General features: G+C 54.7%; 3 protein-coding genes across 3 annotated transcripts; 1 reads left to right on the plus strand and 2 right to left on the minus strand.

Annotated features, from left to right (window-relative positions):
• Positions 1–185: 185 nt before the first annotated feature.
• On the plus strand, positions 186–2999 carry BO80DRAFT_445223 (mRNA splicing protein SYF1; the record flags this gene model as incomplete). The annotated part of the gene is made up of 5 exons (XM_025721481.1): positions 186–275; positions 338–454; positions 512–565; positions 657–2668; positions 2720–2999. 5 exons carry the CDS (start codon positions 186–188, stop codon positions 2997–2999), a joined length of 2553 nt encoding a protein of 850 aa, XP_025575236.1.
• Positions 3000–4293: 1294 nt separating this feature from the next.
• Positions 4294–7499, minus strand: BO80DRAFT_382364 (ankyrin; the record flags this gene model as incomplete). The annotated part of the gene is made up of 5 exons (XM_025716889.1): positions 7088–7499; positions 6783–7015; positions 6530–6731; positions 5898–6464; positions 4294–5836 (listed from the first exon to the last, which is right to left on the minus strand). Coding segments are annotated over exons 1-5 (2952 nt in total), but the record flags the coding sequence as incomplete, so codon positions are not given.
• A 140-nt stretch (positions 7500–7639) lies between these two features.
• BO80DRAFT_407378 (Sec7 domain-containing protein) lies at positions 7640–13016 on the minus strand. Its single transcript, XM_025717801.1, has 6 exons — positions 9646–13016; positions 9242–9587; positions 8805–9193; positions 8635–8741; positions 8198–8580; positions 7640–8143 (listed from the first exon to the last, which is right to left on the minus strand). The coding sequence occupies exons 1-6, from the start codon at positions 12822–12824 to the stop codon at positions 7817–7819; spliced, it is 4731 nt and encodes a 1576-aa protein (XP_025575238.1). The 5' UTR covers positions 12825–13016; the 3' UTR covers positions 7640–7816.
• Positions 13017–13943: the final 927 nt, after the last annotated feature.

The raw sequence follows: 13943 nt of genomic DNA on the forward strand, positions 1-13943 counted from the left end.
TTGACTGGTTTCTGTACGGCCGCATGACACCCGGTCACGTGCGCGTCGTCCGACTTCATCGCCCGCAGCCTTCGGCGCTTTTCTCCAAACCGCGACCAGACAAGCTTGCTCCCGTTTATGCGACCCCCTTTTCTGCGGACTTAGTGTTGACCGTGTGAGTTGGTCCCGCTCGATCGAGTGGCGCAATGCCAGGGACAATCCTGCCCCCGAGATCCCACCGGCAACACGCTCAAATGGACCGAACGGCGGCCTCAGGGCCGGATCTCTACCTGATTGTAAGTGGGGGAGGGCATTGAACGGCACGATCACTCAGGCTAACGGTGTGGTGTGCTCCCAGGCCGATCAGGATACTGTCTACGAACAGGATCTGCTTCGCAATCCCGGCAGTGTCAAGCCATGGCTCGCCTACATCGAATATAAACAACAACATGGAACGCTCTACGAGCAGGCCTTTGTACGTTTTCATCGCCAGGACGTCTCGGTCTACGTATGCTAACCGACCCCCTCACAGGTCATGGAGCGTGCTTGTAGAGAGCTCCCGCGATCATACAAGCTTTGGAAGATGGTATGGAATCTTCAGTTTCTCCTTCCTGGGAACCCCTCATTTCCCACCCCATGTCGCACGGGTCCGATTTGAATGCAGCTGACCACCGCAGTACCTCGAGTTCCGAACAAACCACCTACGAGGCCGCAACGCGACTGTTTACCGGGCCGAGTACCAGAAAGTCAATGCGCTCTTCGAGCGTGCCCTCATACTGCTCAACAAAATGCCGCGGATATGGGAGTTGTATCTTTCCTTCATGCTTCAGCAGCCGCTCGTCACGCAGACTCGACGGACGTTCGATCGTGCGCTGCGAGCTCTGCCCATCACGCAACACAACCGCATCTGGAAGCTCTATAAGACCTTTGCGCGTTCCGCGTCGGGCCAGACGGCCGTGAAGATTTGGGCTCGCTACATGCAGATTCACCCTGAGAATGCCGAAGAGTATATTCAACTGCTTGTCGAAATGGGCCAGTATACGGAAGCTGTGAAGAAATATATGGACATTCTCGACAACCCCAGGTTCCAGTCCAAAGAGGGAAAGAGTAACTTCCAGCTGTGGACGGAGATGGTCGACTTGTTGGTATCGAAGGCGAAGAAGATTGAGACGGGTCCTCAGGTCGGCATTGATGTTGACGCCATCCTGCGCAGCGGTATCGATCGGTTTGCCGATCAGAGAGGCAAGTTGTGGGCTGGATTGGCAACGTACTGGATCACCAGGGGCAACTTTGAGAAAGCACGGGATGTTTTCGAGGAGGGCATCACGACTGTCATGACAGTTCGCGACTTTACCCTGGTCTTCGACGCTTACGCCGAATTCGAGGAGTCCATTATCGGCAACTTGATGGAATCTGCGGCAGGCCGAACTGACAACGGACAAAGCGACGAGGAAGCCGACTTCGATCTTGACTTGCGGATGCTGCGATTCGAGCAACTTATGGATCGACGACCGTTCCTGGTGAATGATGTGCTTCTCCGCCAGAACCCTAACAATGTCATCGAGTGGGAGAAGAGAGTGGCCCTCTGGGGTGACAACAAGCACGAGGTCGTGCAAACCTACACAGCCGCCATCGCGGCCATCAACCCCAAGAAGGCCCACGGCAAATTCTCCGAGCTCTGGGTTAACTACGCCAAATTCTACGAGAACGGTGGTGATTTGGACACGGCACGGGTCATCTTCGAGAAGGCCGTCAAGGTTCCTTTCAAGTCAGTTGCTGAACTTGCTGAAACATGGTGTGAATGGGCGGAAATGGAACTTCGAAGCGAGAATTTCGACAAGGCCGTGGAGATCATGGCCAAGGCCACGCAAGCCCCCAAGAAATCGACTGTGGATTACTTTGACGAGAACCTGTCGCCTCAGCAACGTGTGCACAAGAGCTGGAAGCTATGGAGTTTCTATGTTGACCTGGTTGAAAGTGTGTCGTCGATCGAGGAGACCAAGAAGGTGTACGAAAGAATCTTCGAACTGCGCATTGCGACGCCTCAAACTGTTGTCAACTACGCCAACCTCCTGGAAGAGAACAAGTACTTCGAGGACTCCTTCAAGGTCTACGAACGCGGTCTGGATCTTTTCAGTTACCCAGTTGCGTTCGAGCTGTGGAACCTGTACTTGACCAAGGCAGTTGACCGCAAGATCGGCATCGAACGACTACGAGACCTGTTCGAACAGGCCTTGGATGGATGCCCCCCCAAATTTGCCAAGCCACTCTACTTGATGTATGGCAACCTGGAAGAGGAGCGCGGTCTGGCCCGACACGCCATGAGAATCTACGAGCGTGCTACTCGCGCCGTCTCCGACGAGGACCGGTTCGAGATGTTCGAATTCTACATCACGAAGTCGGCGTCGAACTTCGGCTTGACCTCCACACGACCCATCTACGAGCGGGCCATTGCCGCCTTGCCGGACCAGGAAGCGAAAGAAATGTGCCTCAAGTTCGCGGAGATGGAGCGGAGACTGGGAGAAATCGACCGGGCTCGTGCGATTTACGGACATGCGTCTCAATTCTGCGATCCCCGAACCAACGCGCCATTCTGGCAGAAATGGGAGGCCTTCGAAGTCCAGCACGGCAACGAGGACACCTTCAAGGAAATGCTCCGTATCAAGCGCAGCGTTCAAGCACAGTACAAGTATGTAGCCCTTTCATTAACAGCCACCCGCTCACGACTAACCTTCACCAGCACCGACGTCAACTTCATCGCTTCGCAGGCCATCGCCCGCAGTCAACAACGGGCCCAGGACGGCCAAGACAACGAGCAAGATGGAGATGCCGCGGCGGAACGCGCAGACGCAATGGCGGCCTTGGAGCGACAGGCTCGTGCCCCCGTGGGCTTTGTCGCCGCCAGCACCGGCCCAGAAGGTGGCAATCGGCCACCGCCAGCTGGCCAGGAGCAACCGCCCTCGGCTGCTCCAGTCAACCCGGATGCTATTGACCTCGATGACGACATGGATGCCGACTAGTTCTTTTACCTGTATACCAATCCTTATCTTTTGAATAGCTGCCCTGCAATTTCAATGACAACATCCATCCATCGAGATGGACCAACCATAGCCTCTACCACCACTCCTTACCATATTTCCTCATTCATACCCATCCATCTCCTTGTCCAGTCAGCCCAACAAAACAAATGAAACAAATCGGTGACTGATCGGCAACAAAGCCTAGACACAACATTCTCAACATCCCCACTGTACCACTCTACTTCTACTTCTTCTCCTTTGTTTTCCCGCCTTCCTTTCTTGTGCGCATGCGCATGTCTGTGCTATCTGTCCCCATTTATATTGATATCCATGGGATACTTACCTATCAACCTGCCAACCTGTGTTTTCTTTCTGTGCCCCTACCTTCTGCTTCTCTTCTCTTCGCTTCGCTTTTTTTGTATAGATAATGGAATTGATTTCCCCACTCGGTCTTTAGGTGGCTTTTCCTAGTTCCTTGGGTTTCTATATAGTATTATGTTTTATACAGGGTTAGTTGGGGTCGTGCCATTGGTTATTGGGGTTTATATAGTTTGGGATAAATAAGGAATGCCGAATGGATAGTAGTTGGTACTCTGCAGATGAGGTTTGGTCTAGGTGTCAAGTTGTAGGACGTTTAGATTAATTCTTTAGATAAGCTATATACTCCAAGAAAGTGGCAGAGAGAGAGAGAGAGAGAGAGAGAGAGCAAAAGTATCATCGCATATACCAGAAACCTCCCTTGTACAATGCCGGCAAATAAAAAGGTCTACGAATACCTCAACTCCCGAAACAACTCCACTAAATGATAATGCCCTCTATCCGCCGCAAACCCCTGAAACGATTCCGATTCCCATCGGACCCGCAATGCCTTATGTTCGAGCAGCATCCGCACAATCTTCTCATGGCCTGCGTCTGTGGAAGTGTGAAGTGGCTGCCAGCCTCGATCATCCGCGGCGCGGATATCCGCACCCTGTGTGAGGAGTAGCCGGACGGTTTCTTCGTCGCCTTTGCGGCAGGCGTGGTGAAGGGGCGTTTGGCCGCGGGTGGTGCGGGCGTTGATGTCCGCCCCGTGGGCAATGCAGAGGGATACGCAGGCCGCGGGGCCGGAGAGAGCGGCGAAGTGGATGGGGTGCCAGCCGTCGAGGTCGGATTGGGCGTGGATGTCGGCGCCGGAGGTGAGGAGGGCTTCGGCGGTGGGGTAGGAGGAGGCGTGGAGGGCGCGGTGGAGGGGGGTGCGGCCGATGGGGTCGGGGGTGTTGGTTTGGAGGGGGGTGGAGGAGGCGGGGGTGGTTGTGGGGGATGTGATGGTGGTGGGTTCTTGTTGGAGGAGTAGGAGTTCGGTGTCTCGGGAGCCGCTCCATTGGGATTCGAGGAGGGGGGTGAGTCCGGTTTTGTTCTTGTGCTGCAGTTGTTGTAGGGGGCTACGAGTGAGGAGGTGCTTGACTACTGCTGAGTGGCCTTCTCGGGCTGCGATGTGGAGGGGCAGGTTTCCGTCTGCATCTTGGGCCATGAGGTCTGCGTTATGGTTCAGAAGAGTCTGGACGGTGTCGAGATGGCCACCGCGGCAGGCCCGGTGGAGGGGTGTTTTCTGGTCTAGACTGCGGTGGTTGATGTTCGCGCCGTGTTGGAGAAGCAGCGTCACGGCTGGGGTCTGTCCGCTGGATGATGCTCCGTGGAGGGGCGTCCAGCTGTCGTGGGTCGTTGCCTCGACGGAGGCCTCTTTGGATAGTAGAAAGGCCATGATATCTATATGGCCTCGGCCTGCGGCACGGTGCAGTGCGGTGACGCCCTTGGCAGATCTGCTGGATATCCAACTTCCCCGACGCACAAGAAGTTCGACTATATCATAGTACCCTGCATCAGCTGCTTTGTGTAGCGGCACCCAGTTGTCTCGCCCGAGTTGGCCAGGTAATGCTCGGTGGTCGAGGAGGATTGTGGCCAACTTTATGTTTCCGTTCCCCACAGCAAGAAAGAGAGACGTATCACGCTTGATGTTGAGGTGGTTTGGATTAGCCCCGAGTTTGAGCAGCTGGAGCGCCGTTTCTGTATGATTATAGGCACAGGCATACTGCAGAGGAGATTGATGGTTACTATCGAATGTCTCGACGTCCAAGCCTTCCTTCGCCATCTGCAAGACGAGACCGTTCAATCCAAATCCTGCAGCGATGTGAATCCCGGAGATGCATCGGTTCTCTGGGTATAAGGCACTGAGTTGTGATTTGTCTTTGAAAAGCCGCATCGCAAGTTCCTGATATGACTCGAGGGGTACCATTGCAGCATGAAAGCCCCAGGACTTTCGCGCAAATGGAACGAGAGCGTGGCGTTTGGTAGAAGGGCTAGATCTTTTCCTTCCAGTTGCAGTTGGTAATCCAGAGGACTTGAATAGAAGGCATGTCAGAGAGGTCTGAGCAATGACTTCGTGCGCTCTTGCAAACCAGGTGGGCTGGCGGGACTGAAGATATTCTTGTAGCGTATGATGGACAAGCCGCACTTCAGACTGGCCGTCCTTGATGTTGTCCACAGAGAGTAACCCACAGCAGCTTTTGATTATGAGACCAAGCGGGGATACATCATCAATATCCCAATCGTCATCTCCAATTCGCGTCGCCAAGGCGTGGCGGAGCTCTAGCGCACTCAATGGCCGGTACGAAGAGGCCACCCATAGTAATGCATCAAATGCGAGCTGCTGCTGAGACTGAGATTGATGGGTAATAGCCTCGAAAGTCTTGTCATATGCGTCGCCCAAGTCTCGGCTCAGGGTGGAGAGGCTCCTGCGAATGCCCGCTCGGCTCACCTGGCCCCGTATGTTTTGCAAGTGCAGCACTGCCAGAAGGAACCTGGTAATCGACAATCAGTATAAATGTCTCAAATGGCCAGAATTAAGTGGCTGTGTCCTACATTCCACTAGCTTGTGATACAATTGTGTTGCTGATATCCTCTTCCAGTTGGCTGTCCAGGAGAGCAACCATCGAGTCGTCCGTATGGAGAGCGTGTGCGACATGAGTTCTGATATCCGCATTGTCAGCAGTGTAATTCACAACAGAATATCCAGAAGTCAATAATGAAGGCTCAGGCCCAGTTCGACTGGTCATAAACACTCGTACTCCATTCTGGGCGAGAGCGTCCAAAAGGCAGGTCAGATATGTTGTTTGCGCAGGGTCGCTGGGACTGAACTCATCCAAGGCATCGATGAGAACAAAGGGGTACTTGAAAGAACCGCAGATCTCACTCAGAATACCTTCCAGCTCTGATACCAGGGGTGGTCGACGTTCTCGACGACATGCATCGAACAGCGTTTGAAGACTCCTTGGAAGACCGTGCGACGCCTCAGAGAAGGCTCTAACCAGACTTCCCAATGCCGGCAAAAGCGGTTGCGTGGTGCGAGCCCGATAATCACAGTAGTAATAGGCGACAGCTGCTTCATGACCAGGGTGTAGAGTCTTCAACTCGTCAACCACAAAGGACCTGCAAATGACTGAGCATGACCGATCTGCGAACACCTCCATATCATCATCCTCCGGCGTGCCTACATCAACGTGGACTTGCCGCAGCCCGGCCCTCCAACACACCACAGGAGACGAGTCGAGGACGCAGGATCTACCCAATCCTTGAAGGTAGACTGTTTCAGCATCCATCTCCCAGTCCCTGCAGTTCTTCGTGACCGAACCTCATGATGCCGTCCCGGTCCTTGCTCGCGGGTCAACCATTCGAGAACCTCCATCTCCCGATCATCTAGTCTGATATCAGCCTACCTCACACCAGAGGAACTTAGAGAGTATTTACCTTTCAACCCTCGACTAATATCCTCCACCCTCTCCTGAATCTCCACGAGCCGCCTCCCTTCATCCGCGAACAACAACCGCATATGCTCCAACACAGCCGCCACCTGCTCCGTCTTCTCCCGATAAGCCTTAGCCGACTCCGTAACGTGAACAATCTCCTGCATTTTCTTCGACATCTGCATCTGCATTTCCAGAATAGCCGTCACTTCTGCCGGCGTCTGCGACAGCACAGCCCTACACACTCATCATCAACGAACGTCCCCTCCTCCTGCTCAACCACCGGGATCACCACAGCAATGAACTTACCACCCCTCAACACTCAACGCAAAATGAAACAGCTGAGTATACCGCCTCACCCGCTCCATGATACTCTCCACCTTCTGCTTCTCCATCGTCCAGAGCAGCCTTCGGGCTAAACTCGTCGGTTTGCTCAGCATCCGGACGAGATCCATCAGACATGTCTCGCATGATTTGATGGTCTGGCATAAGACAGCTTCGGTGGTCTGGAACTGGCCGTTCACGGCGGCGGAGGAATCTAGAAAGGACTGGAGCAGCTCCGAGACCTGGGAGAGGGCGTCTACTTCGCGGATGTAGGATTGGATGTCTGTGCGCGCGGAAGCGACGTCGGAGATGTAGGCATTAAGGATGGGAGCGACTTGGAGGGCGAGGCCAATGAGGCCTGCCACGCCGGTGGAGATGGAGAGGGGGTCCATGGCAGGTGAAAAGGCAGAAGGGGGCGTGGACGTGGAATGAATGCATGGAGGGCAGCAGCCCGAGAGGCTCGTATCGGCGAGGGACCGGCAGCCCCGCAATTTAGTGTGGACTACTACGTGGGCGGCCGGGGGCTGGTGGCTGGTGGCTGGACCCTGAACGGGCATCTTTCTTTCTCCTCGTGCTCTTGAATTATATTTACAGGTACAGGTATTTAACACACGGCCTTGGGCCCCAAAGCAAACAACGGACAACCCACGCTAGAAAATGCCCGAGGTACGTCAAAAGCAAATGATTTCGTTCATTACAACGTCCCGGCCACGCTCAGGGACCATTCTCTTCGGTGGCACCGTCAGCTCCGGCTTCTGCAGGAGCGGTAGACGTCGCCGTCGGCTCTTCCCCGCTGTTCGGCTCTTTAGGTTCGGCGGGAGTGGACGGCGCCGGGGATGGAGCGGCGGAGACGGGGGCGGATTTCTCGTCCGACACGTTAGGGAAGATCTCCTTGAACAGGTCGGGCAGGAATCTTTCCAGGCGCTTTTTGGTCTCCGTCCAGACCGGTTCTTTGCTGGGATCTTGAGAGGGGGGAACGAGGTAGCCTCCATCCGCCATGACAAGGAGGATGTTCTTAAGACTTTCCGGGATGGCCTCTTCCTGTTGAGGGGTTAGTTCTTGGCTCCGGTTAGGGTTCGGATAAGGCCAACGTACCAGGCTGTCTCCTTGGCCACTGTTCATCATCCGGTCGAGAATGTCCAGGATCTTGAGCCACAAATCGAGCATGCCGTCCCGGTTGGGAAGTTGATCGAGATAGCGCAGGAAGATCTTGCAGACCAAGATGGCGACCTGCACTCGGGTCTCACCCATCCCCACGGGGTCCGAGTGGTAGACCTCGGGCTTCAGCAACCGCTGTATAAGGGGGAAGAGGACCTGGTCGAAGATGGCCGTCCACTCCTGGTCCTCTGTGGAGCCGATCTCGAGTGAAAGGAGCGTCCGCTGCAGGGCCGAGACCGCATGGTGGCGGATATCTCGGCAGGGATTGATGCATTGCGCGGTCAAGGACTGGAAGATAGGCGACCAGTAGGCAGACCAAGCTGGAATCAGGTCAGTCCACGTCCCGAGGCCCCGTAGAAGTTGGATGTACAAACCTTCACTTTCTTCAAGATGCGACTGCTTGATCAGAGTGGGGACACGCCGTGTCAACTGAAGCACGAAACCAATCGCCTTCACGCCACGTGCAACCACCTCGTTTTCACTGCCAGTCATGGTCAGTCGGGGATATCCTTGCGCATGATAGAGAACGCAGGGAGAAACCAACCTGGATTTGGACGGTTTGGCACCTTTGACACGCCGCCCGTGTGCATCTCTCTGTCGTTCTTCGATGTAGCCCACACTACCGGCGCTGATGAATTCGTTTGCGAGACCAACCGCGGATTCATAGTTATCAGCGGTAATGATGGGAGGATTCGACTCCACAATCGTGCGGAGCAAGTCGAACACCAGCGGTGCTGCTTCCTTGTGCTGGAGCAGTCTCTGCAGGGTGGACCAGAAGTCAGGAGAGACAGTGATCTCATTCCGCAAAAGGCCGGGGCCTGAAATGCACCGCGACAAGCTGTTCACTATCGTAACGGCGACACTTTCCAGGACGTCCTGGTCAAAACCAGAAATGCCATGCAAGATCACAGGGACCCGCATGTAAGGCTGATCCTGATAGAAGGTCAGTGCGGTCAGATGTAGTGAAAGAAGTGAACTTACATGGCTCAGCCGGAGCAAGCTCAGGAGATAATGGATGATCCGCGACAATGCCAAAGAGTGCACGTTTCTCGCATCCCGAATGAAGGCTTGCAGAGTGGTCAGGAGTCTCTCCCCGAGAGCCTCTAGAGTTTTCGAATCACGAAGGGTCAAAATGGTCGCCATTTCCAATAGGTACATCATTCCCGGGTCGTAATTCGATTTACTGCCGTCGGTCCTGCCGTTGGAAGCCCTTGAGCCAGCCGGAGGTCTTTCGGATTTCACGACAATGACCGCCGGGGCACTTTCCTCCGGCATCTGAGCCAATAGCGCCTCCACAACCATCGCCACCGATTCCAATGGGAGGGACCTTGAACACGGCATTAGCGCCAATTGAATAGAAATGGGCATGGATACACGATACTCACTTGATATTGGCCAGGATGTCGTCCGTAGAGCACGATGTGATACAGTCTACAGTGCACAGGGTATTTTCCAGCTCCTCATCTGACGGCTCTGGAGGCTCATCAGCAGCGTAGCTGGAGAGGTACGAGGTGAACGCAGACAATAGCCCGGTTTCTGTGCTTCGTCCATCACGATCCACAACCTGCGATGGGGTCTGCAGCGGAATGGGGGAAATCTCCAGCTCGGCGTTGAGGCTAGAATCAAGCGCGGGAATGAGAGAGTTGATGAACAAGTTGCTGAGAATTCGAATGACATGCGTCCAGCTCTGCTGGACTGCAGCTTCGTTGCCAGCCAGAACACGGAAGAGGACCACCGCGGCCAGCTGGGCCCTAAAATCACGTCCAAATTTCACAGCAAGTTCGCTCACCATCACGGTCTTCTGACCGGCCTGCACTTCCGTGTTGAGAGTCGTGCTGGGAGGTTTGTCCGTAGCAAGGGTACTGATAGAAGAGAGACAGAAGACAATGCGGTCAAATGCCTCCGTCAACCCGTAACGGGCAGCGATTTGGGCACATTGGTCGAAGCCCGTGACTACTCGGGAATACACCGCGTCGTCAGAGGCAGACATGAAGACATATGATAGAGTCGAAACAACGGGTTTCCAGGTAGCGGCGAACATCTCCGCGTCGTACAGGTTGGTTTCGCCAACCACCAGCTCTCCGGCAGAAGATGATTTCAGCAGCAACTCTCGCCAGGCAAAGTCAAATGCGTGTTGATTATCATGCTCGTCCGGCAAGATAATTTCGTTGTGTTTGATCGAATCGTAGATCTCCTGCAGAAACTCGGGGGCGAAATCCTGGCCCGAATTCACACCTCGCAGGTTCCGGGCGAAATCGGTACATGACATGCGGTTTTGGGATTTGATATTCGGGTTGTAAAGCTCTGTGTTGAGCATGATAATGCCATATGTCAGCACAAACAGAGCATCTTTGTCCGTAACCTGAGTAGGCTGGGCCTTCTGCATATATTTCTCGGTGAAGGTTGTAACAATTCGTTCGATAAGGGGAGATTCGCCAGGCAGGCGAAAAGCACCCAGGAGATCGCGGAGAGCGTCGACAATGGTCTTGCCAGCGAAGTCAAAAAGTTCAACGAATGCGTCGAGAAGCTGTTCATTAGAACGCTTAGACAGGTATTCACCCAAGATCTTCTTTGATAACCGAGTTGTCCCCTTTAAGAACCGAGCAACAAGGGCAGGGTCATCCGGGTTCTTAATGATACCATGCGAGGCAAGATAAGCGATCCCGGCTTTGGGGTTTTCGTTGAATTTCTGGGCGGCATGGATAATAAGCTTCTTCGTCCTGCGCTGGCCCTTGAGCTGGTCGATAGAAGGAAAGCCATCAGACACCGGCTCATCATCAAGACGATCATACACGAACTGGACGTAACCAAGAAGAGCGTCCAAGCATAGTGGTGGCACGTTGGTCGTGCTCCACGTAGCTGAATCTGGGAAAGCACTGCGTGAGAGCAAGCCTATCATGTCCTCGCACAAGTCCGCTCGATCGATATCGCAGTCATAGTTGATGAAAAGCTCTACCATGAAGCTTGGGATGCGCGCCAGCACGCCAATGCTTTCCACCATGGCTTCCCGGGTCTCCGGCTTCCTTGAGCCTCCCTCTAAGCCTAGCTTTTGCCTGTCTTTCACTGGAACCGGTGTGGACCTTCCACTGTTGGTTTGCGATGGAGTAGGCTTCACCAACTTGGGCACCTGCGGTACACCGTCGTAAAGGGCCGGATTGATCCCTGGTTCCCTCGGAATTTCTACCTTCGGGTGGAGACAGGCGACCAAGTACGACAGGTAGAGCTCCTGCTGCAACTTGAGGACAGGGCGACAAGTCAGCAACAATGTCCCGGCCACCCGAAGAGAGCCAGTCAGAATTGCAATATTCTCGGACCGCACCAGCTGAAAGAGGTGCCGACAGAGATCGTCTTGCGCCAACGTAGCCAGACTGGGATGCTTAGCGATAGAAGGCCCTGCGACCTCAAGGGCAACATCAATGATTCTCAATGCCATCACCTTCATCGGCTCCGTATGTTGGTTGTTGTGCGGATCCAGCAGGTCGATGAGCACCCGGAAGAGTTCACGAATGGACGGCAAGGAGTATGGCTTGACTTCGTCCCCGGTATCGTCCTGGGGGTTCGGAGGGGCGGCGACGGCATTTCCATTCAGCGTTTGCTCAGGAGATCCATCCCGGCTGCCACGTTCTCGATCGGCCACAGCTGTGTCCGAGCCCATGGCGGACGGATGTTGCGAGGTCACCGTATCTCCGTCCACCGAAGGGTCCATCTTCAGATTCGTTTGCTCGCTCACTGAACGCATTGGAAGCTGTGATGCTAGTTCATCGGACTCGGAGATCTCCAAGTGCGACAGACGCATGAAAATGACCTGGCACATGTTGACCATGGCCATTTCGGCGGACCGCCGCAACACCTCCGAAAGACGAACTTGGCAACACATGCTCAAACCAGTTTCCATCATCTCGCAAACACTTTCATCTCCAAGCAGCTCGCCCTCCGGGCGAGACAGCATCCCTTCCATCAGTTTCAGGATTCGCAACAGAACGATTTCGTCGGCGGCGGAGTCGCTGGCTTCGAATCGACAATGGGTGATGGCGGCGGAGAGAAGTTGCATGGCCATGGGGAGCCTTAGAGAATCGCGGCTGATGATATCGTAGGCGAAGAACTTGGTCAGGGCAACCAGGGCAAGAGAGGTAATGGCGGCGGAGGTCGAAGAGGAGCGGATAACTTGCAGAAACGGGTGAAGCAACGCCGGAGCGTCAAAGGTTCGGATATCTCTGCAACCCTTCAGGTCGCTCCGCAACCTGGCAAAAGCCGAAATTAGAGGGTTATCTTGCATACTCTTGCCCTTCTTTCCCCGCAGGCCCCATCGGTTCGCCAGGGCATGGTCCTCATCGGCGGACGACATTCTCGACCTCGGACGGGGAGGCGTAGCCCCATTACGGGGGCTTGGAGGGGTGGACGTGTCACGGTCATAGACCCGGGAGACAGCGCCTCCGCCCAGGATGGCAGAGACAGACGAATGAGCCCAGCGGGCATGTTTGCGCATGGCCGAGGTGACGGTGATGCATTCCGTAATCACCAGCGCGACCGGATCGACCGCGATGGGTAAAGGCGTAGACGACATGGTGAAGGGTCGAGGAGGAGGAGAAGGAGCGGCAGGATGAGGGTTGCCCGGCAAAGGAGCACTTTCAAATCATGGCCCTGTTCGAATGACGAAGGGAGGTGGGGGGGAAAGGGAAGTTGAACAGAGTGGAGGCGAGAGTCGGAGCGGGAACACAACAGCTGGTCTTCTTTTGCTCCGGGCGGAGAGCGGCCTCCCTGGCCGCCCAATGCGGTTTAGGGCAGAATCTGTCCCCGGCCTCCGTCAAAGTCGTTTCGGTTACGGGCAGCGCCGCTGGTGACCGATGTAGGGAGTACTCCATCGATACTACATAGTAGATACCCCTGGCCTGCCTGACGGGTGTAGGTTAACGTAGGTACTATGCAAGTACATCCTGTCGACGAAGCACTGCCCTGAAGAAAAGAACAAAGACTAGAGCTTATGATGACTACGCGGTACGCACCCCCATCCAGAGCCGTCACTGCAGTAACCCCGTCACTTGGGGGCGCAATCTGCAAGGGTTGATCCCCAACTGCGATTTGCTGAAATTGATCGCGGGGTGTAATCTATATGCCTGGCCTAGTGTCAGAAGGTGGACATGGGTGGTTGAATGCCTGGGGAACCGGGGATTGATTTCCCAGATTAACATCCGAGAGAGATCCAGAGAATATTCCCGATGAACCAACCCAGAAAACCCAGGACTCGGATCAGGGAGCACAAGTGGATTTGATCAAGCTTGAGAGGATCCATGGTTGGGGATACATGGGCTGGGCGGTGTAGGCCGGCGGGCTGGCAAGTCCGCAGCGGCAGCTTCAGTTCCCCACCAGCCAGTCAGTAGCTGCTATCTGCGAGTGTACTCCGTAGGTCAAGTGTCAAAACAGTCAACACATGCTTCCTCCAAGGCAATGGGCTCTCTTAGCGTCTCCCTTACATTCATGAAAAGTCCGAGCGTAACCTAGTTTTCCGGCATCGTACTGTCCTCGCCGCGTGTCCTCCCTCCAGGTCCACCGTACTTCTCTATCTGCCGTGCTCTGTCATTCTGCCTGTTTCTTTCTTTTTTCTGTTCGGGCAATTGTTGACAGTTGGCGACCAGCTACACGTGTCGCCGTGTGATTCTTCTATTTGCGTAGAGGGAGTTCCAGG

The sequence above is a fragment of the Aspergillus ibericus genome (genome assembly GCF_003184845.1).
Source record: "Aspergillus ibericus CBS 121593 unplaced genomic scaffold BO80scaffold_20, whole genome shotgun sequence".
In the NCBI taxonomy this organism is placed as follows: domain Eukaryota; kingdom Fungi; phylum Ascomycota; class Eurotiomycetes; order Eurotiales; family Aspergillaceae; genus Aspergillus; species Aspergillus ibericus.

Excerpts from the sequence above, each read along its gene's own strand:
- BO80DRAFT_407378 (XM_025717801.1), bottom strand. The coding sequence starts at position 12,824 with ATGTCGTCTACGCCTTTACCCATCGCGGTCGATCCGGTCGCGCTGGTG. Across the intron at positions 8,581-8,634 it reads GCATCTTGAAGAAAGTGAAG|CTTGGTCTGCCTACTGGTCG; the intron begins GTTTGTACATCC and ends ACCTGATTCCAG. Across the intron at positions 8,144-8,197 it reads GTGGCCAAGGAGACAGCCTG|GAAGAGGCCATCCCGGAAAG; the intron begins GTACGTTGGCCT and ends ACCCCTCAACAG.